We start from the raw sequence: 25,793 nt of genomic DNA, 5'->3' as shown, positions 1-25,793 counted from the left end.
TATTTCATTGTAGATTTTTTTTTAGAAAAAAAAAATTAATTTTTTTTAAAATTTATTTTTTATCTATGTCGGACTTATGACCAATCGGACTTACGACCTGGATTTGGGTCCCTAACCCCGCCGAAGTCGGGTCTAGGTGTAATTGGTCTTATGTTTACATTCGCTTCAGGAGTAAATATCAAGAAAAGTTGTGCTCTTGAATAATTATTTTTGAATTTTTAAACTAAAATTATTAGGCATTCTGAAATTTGGTTTACATATTGATAATATATATAGTACAGGGAACAGTTTTTGAGGGCCAATCAGCTGATTGAATCACCCAACAATGCTTCTCAGTTTAACTTTTTTTACAGTGGAGTGAACATCCAGTTTGTTGGTCACTTTGAATATTTTTGAATTTTTAAACTAAAATTATCAGTCATTCTGAAATTGATAATATACAGTGCAGAAATTATTATGAAACACGAAGAAGGCATTAGAACCAATGCACTCTGTAAAGAATATGGCATGTCATCATCGACTGCCTCTACAATCAGCTGTTTGATATGTAAACAAAGCTGCCGGGAATACGACATACACACCTCAAAGTAAGTTAAAATACAGTATTCTATTGTTTTTTATCTTTTATTGGACAGTATACTGTACAGTACAATACTTTAATTTGTTTATATTTAATGTTTGTTAATTCTATTACCGGTATACAGTACTTTGTATATACTGTATACTTTTTCTGTGAGTTGGAACCAATTACCCAATATCCCATTGAAATAATATATTCAGTTAACAACCGACTCTGTGGAACCAATTGTGTTCATTAATCGAGGGACAACTGTACTGTACGGTATAAGAAGATTTTATTGTGTTGTGAGATGTGTGTTACTGTAGTGAGAGGCTACATGTGACAGTCATGGTAGAAAAAATAACATTATTGATATGGATAGATAGACAGCATTATTTTGTTACTTATTTTAACTTTATTTTACAGTAGTTTGGACTGAGTCTTTTTATCAGTACAGTACTGCATGCATATTCCAGTTCCTCCTCAGATACTTAATGCCATATATATATATATATATATATATATATATATATATATATATATATATATATATTAAATAGTTTGTGTACCATTATAATATTACTGTACTTTCACATACTCAAATATAGTATGCTTTAAATACACACCAAACATACTTAAACTTTATAAGTAACAGTTAAACAAAAAGCAAAAACGACATATAGGATAGGGAAAAAAGTAAAAAAGTGTAAAAAATTAGGACCATCTTTATTTCTGAAATGAAAACTACAACTTTCTACAAAGTAACTTTTCTTGTTTTTTTGTTGGCAAATTCTTCAATGACATTGTCAAAAACTATTTCATCTGTCAATTGTCGCTCTATAGACAGTATGGCAAGATTTCTCAACCGCAAGGTGCTCATAGTAGATCTTAAGTAATTCTTGATCAGTTTTAGTTTCGAAAAACTCCTCTCACAGGTAGCAACACTAATAGCAATTGTGAGGAAAATCCTCACCGTTATCTTTTATTGAGTATGATCTAAAATCACGGTATAATGACACTGTCACACTAGTGTCATTATCATCTAAAATGATTAAAATCACAGCAATGTAAAAATAACAGCTTGATCTAAAATCACGATATAATGACACTAGTATCAATGTAATACAATGGAAATGTAAAAAGTAGCAACTTAATCTAAAATTACAGACTCAGAGTACAGTGAAAATGGATGTCTGACATAAGCCCCCCGACGAAAGCCACCCAGACAAAAGCCCCCTACTTTGATCGGGGTGGCTTTTGTCTGACAACCCTAACCCAACCTAACCTAACTTAACCTAACCTAACCAATAATTAACCACAGAGAAGAACAGTATATTTTACCCTCAACTATTTAATTATGTCCGTAACTTTTGAGAGCCCTTACTGTTGTCAGACAAAAGCCACCCCGATCAAAGTAGGGGGCTTTTGTCTGGGTGGCTTTCGTCTGGGGGGCTTTTGTCTGGGTGGCTTTTGTCGGGGGGGCTTTTGTCTGTACCCCAGTGAGGATAGTGTCTTAGTATAAAATCGCAATGCTGTGAAACAAAATCTTAATATTTAATCTCAGTACCGCAGCAAAAGTCACATCAATATTTTTTAACCAATACTTTAATATTTCTTACCTTATAGTATTATGTCTTCCAACCAAGTAAATAACTGGATCGAAAACACAAGAGAACTTAAAAGTCGTCTAGCCTCCCCTCGTCTTGTCACGATGGAGACTTGTGCAGAACTGAAGTGAATTGCTTGTAACTGGTGGATTGGTCGGCTGTACATGACCCGAGACTGCATGGTTTTGCAGCTACTGGAGACGTTAATCCTTCCCTTTGTATCGGCGGCAAGTTAATCCTCGTCGTGTCTGACCTAACACCTGACCCACACCACATGAGCTCACTGGCGTACTTGTTTGAAGTTGTTTCCTTAATCCTCAACAGGTTACAGGTTGTGTGTGTGTGGCGGGGGGAAGAAGGCAAGATGATTTGGCGCCCTAGGCAAGCCTTTAGATGTGCGCCCCCTTGAAAGTTTTGATAAGCTAATGTAGGTACAGTAACCCATGACTACATTGTTTTCATCTTGTGGCTTTATTACTTCATCCATGCAAATAACCAATTATTGTTATTACATTAAGTCAATAAATCCTTGACGTAAACTTCAGAGGTCAGGTAACCTTGCCTCATCCCGACAAAGACAGGGAAGGGGCGGCTCAGCCGCCCTGGCAGTAAGTGGCAGTAAGGGAGGGGAGGGGATGGTGGGGTTGGGAGAAGGGTTCCTCAGATGTCAGCCTTCAGGTCACTGCTCGACAGTTCTCCAGGCCGCCAAAGATAAGGACCCGGGTTAGTCCCTTCGGGGGGTTAACGAATAATATTAAAAAAGAAAACACAGTCGGCTACCGTCTACCTACCCTCGCCTCCCTCCGACCCCCCACCCTTCTAACATCCTGCTCCGACCCTCCACGGCTCCACCACAGTGTCCACCACAGTTTTCCCTTCATTTTTAATTTTATCCAAGTTTGCCCTGAATTTGTGGCGCCCCCAGATGTTGGCGCCCTAGGCGATCGCCTAGTTCGCCTAGTGGGTAGCGCCGGCCCTGGGGGAAGTATAGCAAGGGTGTAGCTCATGACGTGGCCGTGATGATGTGGGTCAGGTGTTAGGCCAGACACGACAAGGATTAACTTGCCGCCGATACAAAGGGATGGATTAACGTCTCCAGTAGCTGCAGATATGGGTGATGAGCAGACCCAAAAGTGCCGCCCCCCCAAAAGTGCCGCCCGGGGCGGACCGCCGCTTCTGGGCTACTTTTAGTGATTCAGTTAACAAAATTTTGGGTTTGCAAACGACTCTGTGGAGCCAATTGTGTTCGTTAATCGAGAGACCACTGTATACTTATTTTTACCCACAATAAAGCATAGACAAATTACATATTAGTAATACTACATTATGCAAAAACAACATTTTAAAAGATCAGAATCACATTGAAATATTACACGGCCGTTTGCAGAGGCGGGAAATATGACTGCGAACAACTTCATATTTTTCCCGCCTACTTTTGCACTTAGGCAAATGATCAATGAATAAACCAGAGCATATGGAGCCACATTAATGATTTCACAAAGCTTTGAAATGCAACCACATAAATTACCACAACCTGTACTCAAATGTACTAAGTTAATTACTAAAATTATTATGTATGGGGCAAAAGAAGGGTTGTTTTTACTCAAATTAATCGCTATCTTACATGAATTTCAGAAATGCAAGTTATAGTCTCCTAAGTAAATTCAGCGACATTTTATAAACAAAAAAAAATAAAGTCCTCTGCCCTTTCATAATCCAGGTACTCGTTAATCTCCACCCCCCCTCTTCCCACCCAAAGAGAGAAGGGTCTATTGGGGTAAGGACGTAACCCCCCAAACGGCTCACACCCCTTCTGTGTGTGTGTGTGTGTGTGTGTGTGTGTGTGTAAAAGCACGCAGCGTGTGTGTGTGTGTGTGTGTGTGTGTGTGTGTGTGTGTAAATAATAATAATTAACGGTTTATTGAAAGAGCTTGGCAGCCAGAAGGCTGAAAATTTACAGTTACATATTTGGGGAATGGGTTACGAATTACAAATAATATACAAGTAACATAAGTGATACAAATAAGACATATAATAACTTAGATGGGGATCAGCTCAAACTACAGTTCATTTCAACATAGTGACAGTGTAAGGAGCAGTGTTTACCGGGAGTGAATACACTGATTTATTACATGTTATTGATAATTTTTACAATGGTTGGGACTGGGCTGTTCTTATAGCGATCAGTTCGTGCACGTATGGGCTGGATGCGGTTGTGGTGTCGAACAGCAATTCTCGGACAGGGGATCTCAGGTGGTAGTAGGGGCCGGTGTCGGGGATGGTGTAGAAGCTTCTTACCAAATTTGCAGATGAGGCCGTGGTGATGGTCAGTGAGAGTCGAAAGGGTCAGTGTGTTGAGCGCTTCTTGATATGTGGAGTAGGAAGGGGAGACAATAATCTTGCATGCCCTCTTTTGCACTTTTTCTAGGTGTTTACGTTGTGTGGCATTTAGGGAGGAAGACCAGGTGGGGGAGGCATAGGTGAGCTTGGGAAGTATGAATGTTGTGTATACACTGAGGAGCTCGTGTGCAGGAACTCCGAGGGACTTGAGTCGGCGGAGCAGGTGGAGACGGAAACTGGAGGCTTTGACAACTTCACTGACGTGTGGTTTCCAATTTAGTTTGTTGTCTATGGTGACGCCGAGGACCTTCGTGGAATCTACAACCTGGAGTGTGTTCGGACCTTGGGTAATGGAAGGAGGTGGGACAATGTCGGAGGAGAGGTTGATGTGCATAACCATGGTCTTGGTATGGTTGATGGTGACATGGTTGTTGGTGGCCCAGTTTTGGAGACTGTTCAATAAATCCTGAAGGGCGGTATAGTTGGGAGCAGAATTGTTGACGCTGATCCCAATGGTGGAGTCGTCGACATATTTCCAGCGAGCAGGGGTTTCTCTTAGGGCATTATTGATGAGCATAAGGAAGCAGAGTGGTCCCATCTTGGTGCCTTGGGGGACGCCACAGGTGAGTGACTGAAAGGTGGAGACAGCCCCTCGGAAGCGTACAGCTTGGCGTCGGTCACTGAGGAAGTCTGTAAGCCATGGTATGAGATTTCTCCGAAGCCCGAGGTCAATAGCTTTGTTTATGATTATATTGTGGTCGACTAGGTCGAACGCTTTAGTGAAATCAATGAAGGCGACAGCTACAGACGTTTTTCGGTTTCTCGAGATGGCGGTATATGTAACGAGGAAAGCGACAAGACAGTGAGTGGTGGAGGAAGTTTATGTTGGGCTAAATTGCTGAGGGTTCTGCCAGACCCCTGCAATATCAAAGCATGCTCCAAATGCCACAAACTTTCTGCCAGATTAGGCTGGGTATTGGGGTGATTGCAATAGGTCGTAGCTGATTTAAGGATTGTGGCTGGTTGACTTGGGCACTGGTGATACATAAGAGGTCTTCCAGTCAGCTGGGCATCTGGCTTGACTGAGAGAAGCATTGATGCTGGAGCAGAGGGGTTTAGCAAGCTCCGGGGAGAACTCCTTGAAGAGTTTCATTGGTAAGTCAATGGGGGTGGTAGAGCGTTTTAATTTTAGTTTGTCCAGGCGTTTTGCTACGTCAAATTCTTCTACTAAGTCAGTGGGAAGGGGCTGGTAGGTAAGCAGGGAGAGTGGTTGTGTCGAAAATGGGAGCCGCCTGGCATATAGTAGCGAAATGGTTATTTGTTTGCTCAGCCAGGCCAACATTAGGAGTGAGTGAGTGAGTGAGTGAGGAGTGAGTGAGGAGGAGTGAGGAGGAGTGAGTGGAGTGAGTGAGTGAGTGAGTGGGAGTGAGGAGGAGGAGTGGAGTGAGTGGGAGGGGAGTGAGGAGTGAGGAGGGGAGTGAGTGAGGAGTGAGTGAGTGAGTGAGAGTGAGTGAGTGAGTGGAGGAGGAGTGAGAGGGAGTGAGGAGGAGTGAGTGAGTGAGTGGAGGAGTGAGTGAGGAGGAGGAGTGAGTGAGTGGAGAGTGAGTGAGTGAGGAGGAGTGAGGGAGGAGTGAGGAGGAGTGAGTGAGTGAGTGGGAGTGAGTGAGTGGAGGAGTGAGTGAGTGAGTGAGTGAGTGAGTGAGTGGTGAGTGTGTGTGTGTGTGTGTGTGTGTGTGTGTGTGTGTGTGTAGTGTGTGTGTGTGTGTGTGTGTGTGTGTGTGTGTGTGTGTGTGTGTGTAGTGTGTGTGTGTGTGTGTGTGTGTGTGTATGTGTGTGTGTAGTGTGTGTATGTGTGTGTGTAGTGTGTGTGTATGTAGTGTGTGTGTATGTAGTGTGTGTGTGTGTGTGTGTGTGTGTGTGTGTGTGTGTGTGTGTGTGTGTGCATGTGGGGGTGGGTGTTGTGGTGGTGGTGTGGATGTATGTGTGTAATTATAATACTAATATTAATTAACCATTTATTGAAAGAGGATAGCAGCCAGATTGCTAGAAAATATAGTTACATAATTGGGAATGGGTCTCTAATTTACAAATAATATACAAGTAACATAAGTGATACAAATATGATATATAATAACTAGGTGGGAGAAGCTCAAACTACAGGGCCTTTCAACATAGTGAGACAGCCAAAAAGTAAGATTGACTGGGAGTGAATACACTCGTTGGTTACAAGTTATTGATAATTTTGCAATGGTTAGGACTGGGCTGTTCTTATAGCGATCAGTTCATGTTCAGATGGGCTGGATGCGTTGTGGTGTCAAACAGCAATTCTCGGCTACGATCTCAGGTGGTAGTAGGAGCCGTGTCAAGGATGGTGCAGAAGATTCTTACCAAATTTGCAGATGAGGTCGTGGTGATGGTCAGTGAGAGTCGAAGGTCAGTGTGTTGAGCTTCTTGATATGGAGTAGGAAGGAGAGAATAATCTTGCATGCTCTCTTTGCACTTCTTCTAGGTGTTTACATTTGTGTGGCATTTAGGAAGAAGACCAGGTAGGGGAAGCATAGGTGAGCTTGGGAAGTTTGAATGTTGAGTAAACACTGAGGGGCTCGCCAGGAACTCTGAGGGACTTGAGTCAGGAGGAGGTGGAGACGGAAATGGAGGATTTGACACTTACTGACGGTGGTTTCCAATCTATGGTGACGCTGAAGAGATAGTAGATGTGTGTATGTATGCTAAAAATCATACATAAAAATAATAATAATAATAATAATAATTAACGCGTTTATTGAAAAGTTCTGCAGCCCGAAGGTTGAAAATATACATTCACAAAAATGACTTATTACATACAAAGACATGGGGTGGGTGGGTCATTTAACAAAAGCCATTACTGAAAGAAGAAGGAACATGAAGTGAACAAACAAATTATTATAGTTTACAGTTGATGGCCTGGGCTGGTCTTGTCAGACAGTGTGAGGTCAATAAGCCATGTGGTGTAGTAACTTGTCTGTAGGTGTTGATATGAAGGACCCTCACGTGGTCATGAAGACACCGAGTGGAGTGGTTCACGATGCAGTAACTTGTCCGTAGGTGTTAAGATGAAGGACCTCACGGTCATGGAGACACGAGTGGAGTGGTTCAACAGATGCAGTAACTTGTCCGTAGGTGTTAAGATGAAGGACCTCTCGTCATGGAGACACCGAGGGAGTGGTTCACGCAGATGCAGTAACTTGTCCGTAGGTGCTAAGATGAAGGACCTCACGTGGTCTTAGGGACACTGTGGGGTGTGGTGTCACAGTTCCTTCAGTCTCTGCTGGGTGGTGATGTGTTATTTCGTAGTCAGGTGTGAAACCAACCCACTGTTGTTCCCAGAGTGGACTGATTAGCACCGCCTGGTCAGAAGATGGCAGTCAGTTCCCAGGGGTGCTTATCTCACTGGTGGGTCACGGCTTTCTCTGGTATTGTCTAGTGCTGAATTCACTGCCTAAAGCACTGTTCATCACTGATCCCACGTCTTTCCAAAACAAAATTGTCACTTTTGATTACTGTATGTTGATATCCTGGTGGTGAAGATGGGTGGAGAGGACTTAGGAATGGGCCACAGCACAGCTGCCTGATAGGTCTTTTGATTTGTGTGGTGTGTGTGTGTGTGTTGCAAAAGAAGGGATGTTTATACTCAAATTAATCGCTTGAGTGAGGAGGGGAGGGGACTGACCACACGACCCTCCCCTGTCGCCCACCAAAAAGGTTGACTCCCACACTCTTCAGCCAAACATTACACACACACACACTCATGAATCGGCTGGATTGTCCAATTAACCAGGCCGTTCACATATATTTATTATTTGGGTTTAAGTAACGAAACCCAACTGTAGTTCCTTGTTTTATTATAAAAGGATTGTATCTATAATTCCTGAGTGTAGATCGACCCGAAGTTCCACTATATATGAGTGAATGAGAAAGGACGGCGTTTATGTAATATAAACTTTGGTCATCCTTATTGATATAAGTTGCTGTGAATGACTGAGGAGTAAGTCCTCTGCAATGCGGGCTTACATAGATATGCTGACGATGGGCTTTTCCCTATTGGGAGAGTTGCCCTCTCAATGCAGGCAACTCTTTGTCTTACTCATAGACAGTGGAGTTACAGGGGTGAATCTGAATATAATATCAGATGTATTGACCCATTTATATAATATGTTCTGTTGATGACACACACACACACACACACACACACACACACACACACACACACACACACACACACACACACACACACACACACACACACACACACACACACACACACACACACACACACACACACACACACACACACACACACACACACACACACACACACACACACACACACACACACACACACACACACACACACACACACACACACACACACACACACACACACACACACACACACCACACACACACACACACACACACACACACACACACACACACACACACACACACACACACACACACACACACACACACACACACACACACACACACACACACACACACACACACACACACACACACACACACACACACACACACACACACACACACACACACACACACACACACACACACACACACACACACACACACACACACACACACACACACACACACACACACACACACACACACACACACACACACACACACACACACACACACACACACACACACACACACACACACACACACACACACACACACACACACACACACACACACACACACACACACACACACACACACACACACACACACACACACACACACACACACACACACACACACACACACACACACACACACACACACACACACACACACACACACACACACACACACACACACACACACACACACACACACACACACACACACACACACACACACCAACACACACACACACACACACACACACACACACACACACACACACACACACACACACACACACACACACACACACACACACAACACACACACAGCACCCAACAACCACACACACACACACACACACGCACTCCAACAACCACACACACACACACACACACTCCAACAACCACACACACACACACGCACTCCAACAACACACACACACACACACACAGCACTCCAACAACCACACACACACGCACCCAACACACACACAGCACTCCAACAACCACACACACATGCATCCAACAACCACACACACATGCACTCCAACAACCACACACAAATGCACTCCAACAACCACACACACACACTCACAACAACCACACACAGCACTCCAACAACCACACACACAGCACTCCAACAACCACACACACAGCACCCAACAACCACACACACAGCTCCAAACAACCACACACACACATGCACTCCAACAACCACACACACATGCACCCAACAACCACACACACTGCACCCAACAACCACACACACACAGCACTCCAACAACCACACACACGCACTCCACACCACACACACACACACCCAACAACAACCACACACACGCACCCACAACACACACACACACACACCCAACAACCACACACACATGCACTCCAACAACCACACACACATGCACTCCAACAACCACACACACATGCACTCCAACAACCACACACACATGCACCCAACAACCACACACACATGCACTCCAACAACCACACACACACGCACTCCAACACACACACAGCACTCCACACACACACGCATCAAACAACCACACACACGCACCCAACAACCAACACACACACGCACTCCAACAACCACACACACACACAAAACTTAAACAACCACACACACGCACTCCAACAACCACACACAGCACCCAACAACCACACACATGCACGCCACAACCACACACATGCACATCCACACACACCACCAACACACACACACGCACTCCAACAACCACACACACATGCACTCACACACACATGCACCCAACAACCACACACACATCGCACCCAACAACCACACACACACACAACCACACACATGCACTAACACACACACACACATGCACTCCAACAACCACACACACACACGCACTCCAACACACACCAACACACACACATGCACTCCAACAACCACACACACATGCACGCCAACAACCACACACACATGCACGCCAACACCACACACACATGCACTCCAACAACCACACACACATGCACGCCAACAACCACACACACACATGCACAACACCACACACACAGCACGCCAACACCACACACACATGCACCCAACAACCACACACACATGCACTCCAACAACCACACACACACACGCCAACAACCACACACACATACCCAACAACCACACACACATGCACCTAACAACCACACACACACGCACGCCAACACCACACACACATACCTTAACAAGGAAACAAGGGAATTAAGACAACAAACATAAGGAGGAGGGTCCTGTTGTGTGACAAATTTACGCTGTGTGAATGTGAGCTAAATATCAGCTGTTGAGAGAAGCACTGGCAACACTCATTTCCACTCCATCTCTCTCATCGCCCACACCTTTCTGCTTCCTCGCTCCATATTTTAAAATGTAATGTAATGTTGAAGGGATACAACTTTGTTCATTTATACTTATATCTGTACTTATCACAATCTCTCTAAAAATACTTTAGGTTTCATGTTTATTCAAGACATCTTCAGGTCATGAGACCCACTAATCCCCTGGCCAAGAAAGGGTGATCTGACATTCCACCAGAATGTCAGTAATATGGGACCACTAATCCCCCACCCTACGACCTTACATTGTGTCAGGTCATAAAGAGACCCACTAATCCCCCACAGCTCCATGGGAGTGGAAAATACCAGTTTTTGCTGTAACACACAACTTCATTCATGCCCATATCATAGAGGTTTTTAATTTTCAAATATATTTATTTTGCCAAGCTTTCAGATAAACTATTCTGGATTATTATAGTAAAGAAATGGAGTTTCTAACTTAATTAGAACTGCATTTACGGACTCCGGTAGTTTAGACTCAAGGAAAACATCCCCAGCACCCAGAAACAATCTGGGGAAGTGGGCTAGTGTCTGTGTGTGCAAGATGTCTTGTTTAACACCTAAAAATTTTCCAAGAACCGGAAAAGATTCTGAAGGATAAGGAGCAGAAAGTCCTGAAATCTCTCATCCCCGGAAGTGCTCTGCACCAATTGTTCCAAGGGGATATCACTTAATACAGAGTGGAGGGAAACATTTACACAAGATTCCAGACACCACCAGCCAACAGATTATGGTAGCTAGACTCAGTTTCAAAGACTCAGGAAAAGTATATTTAGAAAAAGTTCTAGTAATGGAATGAACAGAGATAGTAACATCAGCAATCACGTACTTGAACATTAATGACCAGCTGCAGGTTAATTATTACACATCCACTCACCATCTCTCGCTGTGTTGGTGGTGCCTCAGTGAGTCAACTGACAAGCAGTAATCAATATCCATTATTCTCATGCAGATTGAAGAACCGTTCAATATAAAACCTTCAAAATCGTAGGAGATCCCCTTCACTTCAAGAGGAGGCAAAATTATCACTTGCCTGATGGACTTGTGATTTTTTTATCTGACTCGCCATAAGGATTTTTTGGACAGCCCTGGTTGGTTACACACTCCTACCCAGTACACATGGAGCACTTTATTAGTTACAGAGATTAGCCCACCCGGGTACAGGTCACTGACCCACATCAGGCCCAAAGAGGGGGAAGGTGAATAAATATAATAATAATAATAATAATAAAAAAATAAAATAAAAATAATAATAATAATAATAATAATAATAATAATAATAATAATAATAATAATAATAATAAAATAATAATAAAAATAAAATAAAAATAATAATAATAATAATAATAATAATAATAATAATAATAATAATAACAATAATAATAATAATAATAATGAGAATAAGAATGAGAATGAGAATAAGAATAATAAGAATAATAAGAATAATAAGAATAATAATAATCATAATAATAATAAAATTATAACAAATAAAAAAATAATAACAATATAATAATAACCATAAATAAATACAAAAAATAAAAAAAATAACAAGAGTGAGAAACAATATACAGTATGCATGTTGTATTATAGAAACACTTTACAGTCATATCAGTGAAAACATTTATCAATAACCATATTTATGTCCGATTTTCTGGGAACAGTCTAGATAAGCAGGGTTACATCCGGACCCCAAAGATTCACTTTTTTCGGACTTTAACATTTTCCGAAGAGGAGTCTGTCCCAATTACTCTGGTTTATAGAGGTTCTACCACAGTAAAACCCTGCTTCCGCAGCTTCACGCTTACGGCGGTACCCTGCCAACAGCTCACTTTACGCGTGCATGTACTCTTTACGCCACGGGCGCCGGGCAGGGTGCGCATCGCTCAGTCATCAAAACATTACCGAAGTTCTTCACCCGCCACCACCACAGCCGCCTAAGTCAGTGAGTGATAGTGAGGATATGGACTTATAGGACTTTGAGGGTTTGACAAAGAGGCCCTGCAAGCCTCTGTGGTGGATAGTGATACAATTGATACAAGTGATACAGGTGAGGGCCAATAATCTGCCCTCTGCCTCGGAACCAACCCCCATCCCCGTGTGCCCAGCCATCTTTTCTAATAATGTAAGTGTTAAAAAACCTAATATTATTGATATTTTTCTTAATTATTAATTGTGTGTGCATACCATCATAAAATTAAGAAGTTCTTTTTACTACAACGTAGGTATTGTGTCTGAAAAAGTGGAGTTTGGGGGTCGGCCCGGTCTCTATTTCAATTAATCCTATATGTTATGTTGTTCACTTTACGCGTTTCTCGCTTTACGCGGGCTGCCGTGGGCTCAATTGACCACGTAAAGTGAGGGTTCACTGTATATAATATATTAGAGATGGATATCACAGCTGCATCCGTAAATATCAGAAATGTGACGTCCCATCCATCACTAATACTGTATATACCTGTATACTGTATGTACACATATATTGGCCCGCTTAATGTACTGTACTCATATTAAATCCAGTCCTCCACAGGCAAGTGAGTCTGACACTCCTGCTCTGATGTGTGATAAAGAAACAAGTACAGTGGTCCCTCGGTTAACGAGCACAATCCGTTCCAGAAGGTTGCTCGTTAACCGAAACCATTGTTTCAATGGGTTTTTGGGTAATTGGTTCCAGCTCACCGAAAATTGCCTAAATTCAACAAAAAAGGTAGAAAAGTACACTTACTTTGAGGTGTGTATGTAGAAAGCTCCTGGATGATGATGATGGGAATTAGAATGGGGGTAGAGGAGAAGGGAGAAGAGAAGGCATTGGGGTGGAAGAGAAGTCTCCCCTGGCGCCATTTCACCCATAAAATTTTAGTTCTCTTGGTTTAATTCAAGATTATTTTCCTTAAATCAACACTGCACTGCATTATATATAGGTAGTCAGTATGTAAATTAAATTTCAAAATGACCAATAATTTGCATGCAAACACAGAAAAAAGCATTTAGTTGAAGAGAGTCTCAAGCAAGAGGTTCCCTCCACTGAAAAGAGAGAGAGACTGGCGCCTGTTTGGTGTGTTGCCAGGCTGGATGGCGCGCATGAAACTAGTATCTTTACCTTCAATTAAGTTCAATAATTGTTAAAATTACTAAAAAATTTAATATTAAACTTTTAAAATTATTGAATAGTATAAACTTCTTGATATTTACTAAAATAGTAAGGAATTTAAGCCCTAGAACCGATTACTGTATTGGCGGACTAATACTACAGCTGGACCGCCAAATGCAAGTGAAAACATGTTGAGGTCGGCTCGTAAAAAACTCGTTAATCGAGGGATTGCTCGTTAACCGAAGTTAAGAATCTTATGGAAGGTAAATCGTTAACCGAAATCTCGTTAACCGAGGCGCTCGTTAACCGAGGGATCACTGTTGTACAATACAATGCAGTAGAGTTCCCTCTCCAATATTTGCATGCATGGATGTCAAAACAATTTGTAATAAGAGTTTATAGAAGCAGTGAGACTCACCTGGACACATGGTACCTCAGCTGTGCTAAAGTCAAAAGTAGCTACAATATCCTCTCCAAGTCTGAAACTGGTCTTGTAAATGCAAAACCGTACTACTTTGCCTCGGGTGTTTGTTATATTATATTGACTTAAGTTCTTGCGAGTCGACACATTCTGTAAAGAGGACACATGAGACTTGTAAAATAAGAAAGCAACATTACTTAACATCTAACTGCATCTGAAATGTATTTGGTTGTAAACAGAATCTAGTACCTGTATATTTAAAAAAGCACAGCAGTCCTATTTATTATTTTAAATAAATTTACCTATAGCTTTTCACCTCAACAAGGACCAATCCCTCACATCCTCCTCCACCAATGAAATCAAGCTACAGTGATATCTGCGTTAGCCAGAACAATTGGAGCAGAGCACTTCCAGGGATGAGAGATTTCCGGGTAACAAGACGACTTTCTCAAAACCGGAATAATTCCTTATCCCCAGAACCTTTTCCGGTTACTGGGAAAAGTTCCCAAGTGTCTAAACAAGACCTCTTACACAGACACACACTAGCCCACTTCCCCAGAAAGTTTTTGGGTGCTGAGTCTAAACTACTGGAGTCCATAATACAATTCTAATTAAGTTAGAAACTTAATTTCATTACTACAGTATAATAATCCAGAATAGTTTATCTTAAAGTTTGGTTAAATATATATATATATATATATATATATATATATATATATATATATATATATATATATATATATATATATATATATATATATATATATATATATATATATATATATATATATATATATAAACTAAAAATGTATAGGATATGGGCATGAATGAAGCTGTGTGTTTCAGCAAAGACTGATATTTTCCACTCCTATGGAGCTGTAGGGGATTAGTGGGTCTCATGTAACTGACCTGACCTGAAGCAATGTCAAGTGTAGATAGGATAGGGGATTAGTGGTCTTATATTACCCTTTCTTGAGTGTAGGATTAGTGGGTCTCATGACCTGAAGTTGTCTTGAATGAACATGAAACCTAAAGTATTCTTAGAGAGATTGTGCTAAGTACAGATATAAGTATATATACGAGCAAAGTTGTATCCCTTCAACATTACGTTATACAGTAAAACCTCGATTAACCGACCACATATGGGGGGAAGGGGAGTCGACGGATAATCGAAAAGGTCGGTTAATACAGTTAACCCTCACTTTACGCGGTCCCGCATTCCGCGTTTCCACGTTTACGCGGTGCCTTGCCAGAACCTCACGTGCTCACATTACGCGGTACGTGAACCCCATTACGCGGAGATTGTCCGGCGCGACGCTATTTTTAGATTCGCCCCACCCGCCACCCGCCCGCCTGCCTGCCTGCCTCTCCCTCCTCCTCCCTCCGCTTGGGCAAGCGGCGCGGTAAGGTTGCGCAGTGTGTGTCTTTGTTGCGTTATCACTGACGTCATATGACGTATCAGACCTGTGATTGGCCATGCATCCCTACCCCCCTCTGCTGCTAGCTGTAATTGGCTTAAAGTATTATGACGTGTCCACCCGGGGGAGGGAGGGAGGGAGGAAAGACGACGCTTGACCTAGCCGCGGCAGTTTCATCCCTCAAGGCCACTCCGTGTAAACGCGCATCCATTGTTCCGTAAAATGGCTTCCGCCGGACCACCACCCCCAGAGAGAAACCTTTCCTTACCTGGACCCAGCGGCACTAAACCAAAGAAGACACGACGTTCCTTAAGCTACGAGGTGAAGTATAGCATCATCCAAGAGTTGGAGAAAGGAACAAGGCAGGTTGATTTGGCGCGCCAGCATGGCGTGAACGAATCTACGATCCGGACTATAAAGAAGGATTCAGCCAAGATAAAGGAGCACATGAAGATCACAAAGTCTACAGGTGCTTCTATGATCAAGTATTTTCACAACCAGGTGCTTCTCAAGACAGAAAAATTACTTGTGAGGTACTTGGTGCGTCAGGCGCGACGGAACATGGCGGTCGACACGCGCTCTGTTAAGGACTACGCACGTGAACTGTACATGGCAGTGGCACGAAAGATGGGAACTTCAGAGCCCAAACCCTTTAATGCTTCCTCTGGGTGGTTACAGAGGTTTAAGATCCGGAACAAGATCACCAATATAAACATTGGTGGTGAAGAAGCGAGTGCTGATCGTGCTGCGGCTCGGGAATTTCCTCCGTTTTTACGTGAGATTATGGAGGAAGGACAGTACAGTGACGACCAGGTGTTTAACATGGACGAATCTGGTCTTTTCTGGAAAAAGCTACCTTCCAAGTCCTTCGCTGTGAAGAATGCCAGCAGGATTCGGGGCCGGAAAATGCAGAAGGAACGCATCACCGTCCTGTTTACCACCAATGCCTCCGGTACCTGTAAGCTCAAGTTATCGGTGATCCACACAGCACGCAAGCCGCACGCCTACAAAACAATGGACATGACCAAGCTAAACGTCCACTGGCTGACCGCACGTAAGGCGTGGATGTTCTCTACACTGTCCCTCTCCTGGTTTGATGACTGTTTTGTTCCCGATGTAAAAAAATTCTGTGAGCGACAGAATGTGCCATTTAATATTTTGTTGCTGCTGGACAACGCACCAGGACACTCGCCCCTACTGTTAGATCGTCACCCCAACGTAAAAGTGGTCTTCCTTCCTCCCAACACTACGTCTTTAATCCAGCCCATGGACCAGGAGTTGATTTGCAATGTGAAAGCTGCATTCTCAACAAAAAAATTCCAGCTCCTGAACGACTACACCAACACCAGGGAAGAGTTGCGTAACCTGAGTGACACCACCACCGATAGCAAGAGCGAAGAAGATGAGGATCAACAGTTAGAACAGCAAAAAATACTCTTCAAACAATTCTGGAGAGTATTTAACATCAAGAAAGCTGTGGACTTCTTGGTGGAGTCATGGGATCAGCTGTCTATTGCTACAATTCGTCACGCATGGAGACATGTGTTGCATGGAATACCAGGTGAGAGGAGGAGTCAATCTGTGACTGGTGAGGTTCAGAATGTTGCAGTAGCAGTGGACCTTGCCAGAGAAGCTGCGCAGACTGTTACAGTTCCAGGCTTCTCCGAGACCACCAACGACGACATCCTGGAGGTGATCAGAAATCCTGAAGTGACTGCCGACGAGATGTTGGAAGAAGAACACGTCAGTGAAGAGGAGGAAGAAGGTGCGGCATTCTCCGAAGAACACAATTTAAGTCATAGTGATATTAAGGGTGCCATGGAGTGTGCAGAGAAGATGAAGTCCTTCCTTTCCCGCGACAATGACGATGACCGCTATGAAGTCTTCCATACCCGGCTGGTGCAGGCTATGGAGCAGTACATCAAGGTGTATCACGACAACATCAACGCCAGCCGTCAGCAAAGCATAACAGATTTCTTCGCCCGCAACACACCACAGCCAGCCCAAGCCAGTGATAGTGGCAGTGAAGATGACTTTGAGGGATTTGTCAGGGAAGCCCTGACAACTGTAAGTGACAGTGATGGTGATTCACCTAGTAATGGTGATTCACCTGAGGGCCAGTAATCTGCCGTCTGCCTCGGAACCAGCCTCCATCCCCGTATGCCGACCCATCTCTTCTACTACCGTAAGTGTTACACCTAATTTTTAGTTTTCTAACCTAACCTTTATTTTTCCTATGTTAACCTTTATCTTTCCTAACCTAACCTCTTCTATATTACTTGTTTTTTCATACCATCATAAAGTTAGGATAAAATTTTTACTACAACATAGCTGTGTGTCGTCAAAAAGTGGAGTTTGGGGATCGGCCCGGACTCCATTTCAATTAATCCCATATGTTATGTTATTCACTTTACGCGTTTCTCACTTTACGCGGGACCCTCCGGGTTACATTAACCGCGTAAAGTGAGGGTTAACTGTAGTACATAAAGTCTACGGAAATAAAACATACCTTTTCAAAGTACCTCTCCCCTAACCTACCTCGTTTAAGTCCCTCTATTCATTTTTGTTCATTTGCCATTCATATTTCAATAGAATTTGCTTTAAAACATTAACCACTTTAGTAAATAAATATGAACCAGCACAGAAGCCGTGAATACAAAATGGAAAAGTCAAAGAACTTATGTCATCACAAAAATTGTGACCAAGTCCCAGGTTGCTGATCTGACTTTCTACCTCATTTACACACAATTGCAGGGTCTCAATTGTTTCTCTTACTATTGACAACACAACATACATACAGGTACATTGTTTCTCACTCTTGATTTTTTTTTCTTTTTGCATTTCTTTATGGTTCTTTATTACTATTATTATTAGCATTATCATTATTAATATTATTACATTATCGCCCCCCAGGCCCCGATGTGGGTCAGTGACCTGTGCCCGGGTGGGCTAATCCCCGCATTTTTTTTTTTCAGGGGTTCGGGATTGACGGTTAATCCGAAAGTCGGTTAATCGAGGGTCGGTTAATCGAGGTTTTACTGTATAACTTTTTAAAATATGGAGCGAGGCAGCAGAAAGGTGTGGGTGATTAGGTAGAGAGATGGAGTAGAAATGAGTGGATCACTGTCTCTAGGCCAAAGACAAAGAACATCATCTACATATCTATACCATGGAGGAATAAAATCCCCCTATATTGGGTAGTAAGCTAGCCTTAAAAAAATCCATATAAATACAGGCTAAAGGAGCAGAAAGACAAATATTTGTTTGTAAAACTTTCCATTGGCACTCCATGGTATAGAAATGTAGATGATGTTCTTTGTCTTTGGCCTAGAAACAGTGACCCACTGGAATTTTTAGACAAGCTTAATGATCTTGTCCCTAGAATTACCTTCAAAATTGAAAGAGAAATAAATGGATCCCTTCCCATTTCTTGACATGCTTATCATGAGAAATGGTCATAACTATAAATTTAAGGTGTATAGATAGCCTACACACGTAGACAGTTACATACATTTTTTTATCAAATCACCAGGAGTCTACCAAAATGTTAGTTTTTTCTGCTAGGTTTTTGAGATGTTTGAGTATTTGTGACCCTGAATTTATTGATGAAGAACTGCAACACATTCAGTCCATTGTACAATAACCTGGGTGCCCTTCATTGTTTGTTGATCATTGTTTTAAAAGGGCTAAAAAATTCTTTCATTCTACTCAAACCAGGCAAGTTCCTACATTTAAAATTATTTTGACTCCACCTTATCGCATTGAATTTGTCGCGTTAGTTCAGTCCCTTAAATTATTAAACTCATGTTTTGTAAGGTCACCCTGTGTACATAAACCTCTCTCAGTCCAAAATATATATATATATATATATACATATACATATACATATACATACATATACATACATACATACATATATACATATATATATACATATATATATATATATATATATATATATATATATATATATATATATATATATATATATATATATATATATATATACACACACACACACACTTTGGGTTTGTCTTTATTCAAGACATCATCAGGTCATGAAATCCCACTAATCCCCCAAGAAAGGGTAACCTGACATTCCATCAGAAGGTCAGTAATATGAGACCGCTAATCCCCACCCTACCTCCACCTGACATTGAGTCAGGCCAGGTGAGGACCCCCCCCCCCAAATATTTTAACTTTCATCTTTATTCAAGACATTTTCAGAAAATTCTCTCAATTTTCAACCTCGGAAATTTTTTCCCTGAAGCCAGAAATTTTTGGAAAATTCTGGCTTTGTGAATAATTTTCCGAGCAAATTTCAACTCCAGCTATCGGAGATTTCCGGGTTTGAAGAATTCCGGCTAACGGAGATATTACTGTATTCATCTCCTTCCATTCAATTCCAGTCATAACATATGTCATTCTTTATTATATGCACAATGGTTTTAACAAATTGTCTATACGTATTTCATTTTCTTCACATCATTGTAAATAGTCTAGTAAAATTGCTCGGTACATTTTATTGACAGGTTTGAAAAATGTGATCGTAACTAAATTAATATATATAATGCTAGATCTATCACTGAACATTTACAGGGCCATACACTCAAAATTTTGAACTTTGGAGAACATTGTGGAGTTTTCCATGATGTACCAGAGTTTGTTTTCAAATACTCTACCTGTACAGTGTACTGTATACTTGATTTGTCAATATTGTTCAAGTCAATACAAAATGTAGTGTAAATAACCATACAGTATATACTGTACATGTTCTGTACTTTTCAAAATAAAACTGTCCAAGGAAAGTGAACTACAACTGCATTTAGGCATGATATATTGTACTTATACTACTGCACATCTCCTACTGTAGTTTTGGGTAGTTTGAAAACAAGCAGAAGAGGTACTGAGGTGTATCAAAATTTGCTATGAAAATCTTCTTTGGCCCATACTTCCAACACTGGATGTGGCCTGTGTGACTTAAATCATTGCAGCCTGAGTTGGAATGGTGTCACACATTAACAATCTGCCCCTAGATTTTATCAGAAATCAGCCAGAGACTGAGTGACTCTCACTCATGGATCATGGTAATTATTCTGTCCCTAAGTAAAAACAATAAATGAGATATATTTGAGACAAAGTATTCACCCACTCTTCAGGGAAAGCATGGGTGAAAATTTTGCTTGTCAATCAGATCATACCTGGTCAGTCATATCATAGCTAGTCAATTTGAGGTGGCAATCTGCAGTGTAATGGTCAGCATGCTCGCCTCGCAAGCGAGCGGACCCGGGTTCGATCCCCAGGCAGGGTGAAACTATGGGCAAGTTTCTTTATGCCAATTGCCTCTGTCTACCCAGCAGTAATTGGGAACCTGGATGTTAATCAATTACAGCAGACTTGCAACTTATGCGAGGGATACGTTCCTGGGACTTAGAGTAAAACCAAAAAATGCGTAGTCAGAAACACTCCTAAAAATCCCCTAAATCACCCTTAAATCACTATATATATATATATATATATATATATATATATATATATATATATATATATATATATATATATATATATACATATATATATATATATATATATATATATATATATATATATATATATATACTGTACATACATATACACTAGAATTCATAAATCACTACTATAATGTGATACAGGAAGATTAATTTTTATCTCTTGTGCAAAATATAAGACGTTTATATTCAAATTATTCGCTGTCTTGCAAGGCTTCCAGCAATGCAAATTATATTCTCCTAACTTTAGTCTGTGATATTATATACCGGGTAATATAAAAACTGTAAGCCTAAACCACCAAACCCTGGCTGGGAGGGAGGGTGGGGGGGAGGGAGGGAGGAAGGAAGGGGAGGTGACAGTGACATGTTTGACAGTTGGCACCGAAGGTCTAGTGAAGTATTTATTTGTTTATTTATGTCCTTTAGATTGAGTTTTTGTTTTTCTCTTATAAAATGTCACTGAACTGACCGGAGAGAATATAATTTACATTGCTGGAATTCTTATAACATAGTGATTAATTTGAATAGAAACATGCAATAGTTTGCACTAGACAAAAATTTTAGTAATCATTTAGTACATTATTTTGAGTACATGTACAGTACAGCTTTGCCCTTAGGACAGTGTGTGCATGTAAATGAGTTTCAATAAATGAATAAAGTTACATATATTGAGCCAAAAATAATAGTTGAAAAACTTATGTAGACAGAGCTGTGTTGTTGTTTTGAGATTATTGATCCCCTTCCAAACGTAACAGTGGGGGGAGGATGTAGGCAGCTCAAGGTCACTGTGAGAAGTTGAGGGCATTGGCTGATCTGCTGACGATATCGATGCTGAGGTTTTCTTAAAGAACATGGTGATGGGAAGCTGTCGTTGTTGTTTCTTAAGCTGCCGGAACATATTCTTATACAGAGCCATAACGCTTGTAAGACCTAGTGCAAAATTGATGCTGCGCTCCATAGAGGGGTCATACTCAGACACTAAGTTTTTCAAGTGGTCGGCCACCTGAAACACTTCACTAAATTTGTGTATATCCCAACATGCTGGCGCTTCTTGTTCTTCATCATCGCCGTCGTCTTCTTCGTCCGCTCTCACTAGTGCCGCCAACTCACCATCAGTCAGAGTTTCCCTGTGCCCTTCAATTATCTCCTCGATTTTCTACCAGTCCAATAATATCATGGGTCAATAATATCATGCCGGGTCAATAATATCATACCTGGTCAATAATATCATACCTGGTCAATAATATCATACCTGGTCAATAATATCATACCTGGTCAATAATATCATACCTGGTCAATAATATCATACCTGGTCAATAATATCATACCTGGTCAATAATATCATACCTGGTCAATAATATCATACCTGGTCAATAATATCATACCTGGTTAATAATATCATACCTGGTCAATAATATCATACCTGGTCAATAATATCATACCTGGTCAATAATATCATACCTGGTCAGTCATGTCATACCTGGTTAATAATATCATACCTGGTCAATAATATCATACCTGGTCAATAATATCATACCTGGTCAATAATATCATACCTGGTCAGTCATGTCATTCCTGGTCAATAATATCATACCTGGTCAGTCATGTCATACCTGGTCAATAATATCATACCTGGCCAATAATATCATACCTGGTCAATAATATCATACCTGGTCAGTCATGTCATACCTGGCCAATAATATCATACCTGGTCAATAATATCATACCTGGCCAATAATATCATACCTGGTCAATAATATCATACCTGGTCAATAATATCATACCTGGTCAATAATATCATACCTGGTCAATCATGTCATACCTGGTCAATAATATCATACCTGGTCAATAATATCATACCTGGTCAATAATATCATACCTGGTCAATAATATCATACCTGGTCAGTCATGTCATCGTGGTCAATAATATATCATACAATTAATATATCATACCTAGTCAATAATATCATACACAATTAATAATATCATACGGGTCAATAATATCATGCGGGTCAATAATATCATACCTGATCAATAATATCATACCTGGTCAATAATATCATACCTGGTCAATAATATATCATACCTGGTCAATAATATCATACCGGGTCAATAATATCATACCCGGGTCAATAATATCATACCTGGTCATGTCTCATGCCTGGTCAATAATATCATACCTGGTCAATATCATACCTGGTCAATAATATCATACCTGGTCAATAATATCATACCTGGTCAATAATATCATACCTGGTCAATAATATCATACCTGGTCAATAATATCATACCTGGTCAGTAATGTCATACCTGGTCAATAATATCATACCTGGTCAATAATATCATACCTGGTCAATAATATCATACCTGGTCAATAATATCATACCTGGTCAATAATATCATACCTGGTCAATAATATCATACCTGGCCAATAATATCATACCTGGTCAATAATATCATACCTGGTCAGTCATGTCATACCTGGTCAATAATATCATACCTGGTCAATAATATCATACCTGGTCAATAATATCATACCTGGTCAATAATATCATGCCTGGTCAGTCATGTCATACCTGGTCAATAATATCATACCTGGTCAATAATATCATACACAGTCAATAATATCACTTACACAATTCGTAATATCATACCTGGTCAATAATATCATACCTGGTCAATAATATCATACCTGGTCAGCCAATATATCGCCTGGTCAATAATATCATACCTGGTCAATAATATCGCCACTGGCCAATAATAATACCTGGTCAATAATATCATACCTGGTCAATAATATCATACCTGGTCAATAATATCATACCTGGTCAATAATATCATACCTATTCAATAATAACCATACCTGGTCAATAATATCATACCTGGTCAGTCGTATATACCTGGTCAATAATATCATACCAATAATATCATACCTGGTCAATAATATCATACCTGTTCGTAATATCATACCTGGTCAATAATATCATACCCTGGTCAATAATATCATGCGGGTCAATAATATCATACCCGGGTCAATAATAATATCATGCGGGTCAATAATATCATACCGGGTCAATAATATCATACCTGGTCAATAATATCATACCTGGTCAATAATATATCATACCTGTGGTCAATAATATCACCTGGTCAATAATATCATACCGTCCAATAATATCATACCCGGGTCAATAATATCATACCTAGTCAATAATAATATATACCGGGTCAATAATATCATCGGGTCAATAATATCATACCTGGTCAATAATATCATACCTGGTCAATACTCATACCTGGTCAATAATATCATACCTGGTCAATAATATCATACCTGGTCAATAATATCATACCTGGTCAATAATATCATACCTGGTCAATAATATCATACCTGGTCAATAATATCATACCTGGTCAATAATATCATACCTGGTCAATAATATCATACCTGGTCAATAATATCATACCTGGTCAATAATATCATACCTGGTCAATAATATCATACCTGGTCAATAATATCATACCTGGCCAATAATATCATACCTGGTCAATAATATCATACCTGGTCAATAATATCATACCTGGTTAATCATATCATACCGGGTCAATAATATCATACCTGGTCAATAATATCATACCGGGTCAATAATATCATACCGGGTCAATAATATCATACCTGGTCAATAATATCATACCTGGTCAATAATATCATACCTGGTCAATAATATCATACCTGAATAATCTGAAGAGCAGTGTGTCTAGGCGTGTCTCGGTGAGGCGTGTGCAGGAATGGATTGGTTGGTGCTAATTCCCCACTTTCACTATAAACACAAGCTTCACTTAATCCTGCAAGAAAAAATTAAAATAAAACAAAAACACCAATACTTGATACTGTGGTTCCTTTACTTACTGGATAATAACAAGCACAGTTCTAAGTGCCACTGTATCATATAACTTACTAAATTATGAAGCCTCATTACACTGCTGGGGAGAGTTACTCATACCATAGAGATCCAGCACTGAATGTATCAGAGGAACCTAACCAGCTGCTGTGACAAACAATGATTCTGTGGCAGGTATGCGTTATCTTAGAAGAACAACCCTTAATAGGGATTCTCTGCAAATATGGATTTATCAGATTTAGGTTTTGTAAATCTCCGAGACTCTAATTTGTTATTTTTTGCTGATTTATGATGATTTAAAAATGCATTAAGTCTGAGAGTTTTATCCAATTAAAAGCATGGCCCTTGTTAGCACAAAGGCAGGCATTAC

General features: G+C 40.7%; 1 protein-coding gene across 1 annotated transcript in view; it reads right to left on the bottom strand.

The window, feature by feature from the left end:
* LOC121853581 (RAB6A-GEF complex partner protein 2-like) overlaps window positions 1-25,793 on the bottom strand; it is a gene marked incomplete at both ends in the record, with an annotated part of 72,657 nt that overhangs the window by 10,986 nt on the left and 35,878 nt on the right. The window contains 2 exon segments of the mRNA XM_042347805.1: window positions 14,573-14,725; window positions 25,255-25,367. Of these exon segments, the coding sequence (XP_042203739.1) occupies window positions 14,573-14,725; window positions 25,255-25,367 (266 nt within the window).

This window comes from Homarus americanus, unplaced genomic scaffold (assembly GCF_018991925.1).
Source record: "Homarus americanus isolate GMGI-L3 unplaced genomic scaffold, GMGI_Hamer_2.0 scaffold4896, whole genome shotgun sequence".
Taxonomy (NCBI): Eukaryota; Metazoa; Arthropoda; class Malacostraca; order Decapoda; family Nephropidae; genus Homarus; species Homarus americanus.
The sequence above is the reverse complement of the archived record's forward strand: the minus strand, read 5'-3'. Positions and strand labels throughout refer to the sequence as shown.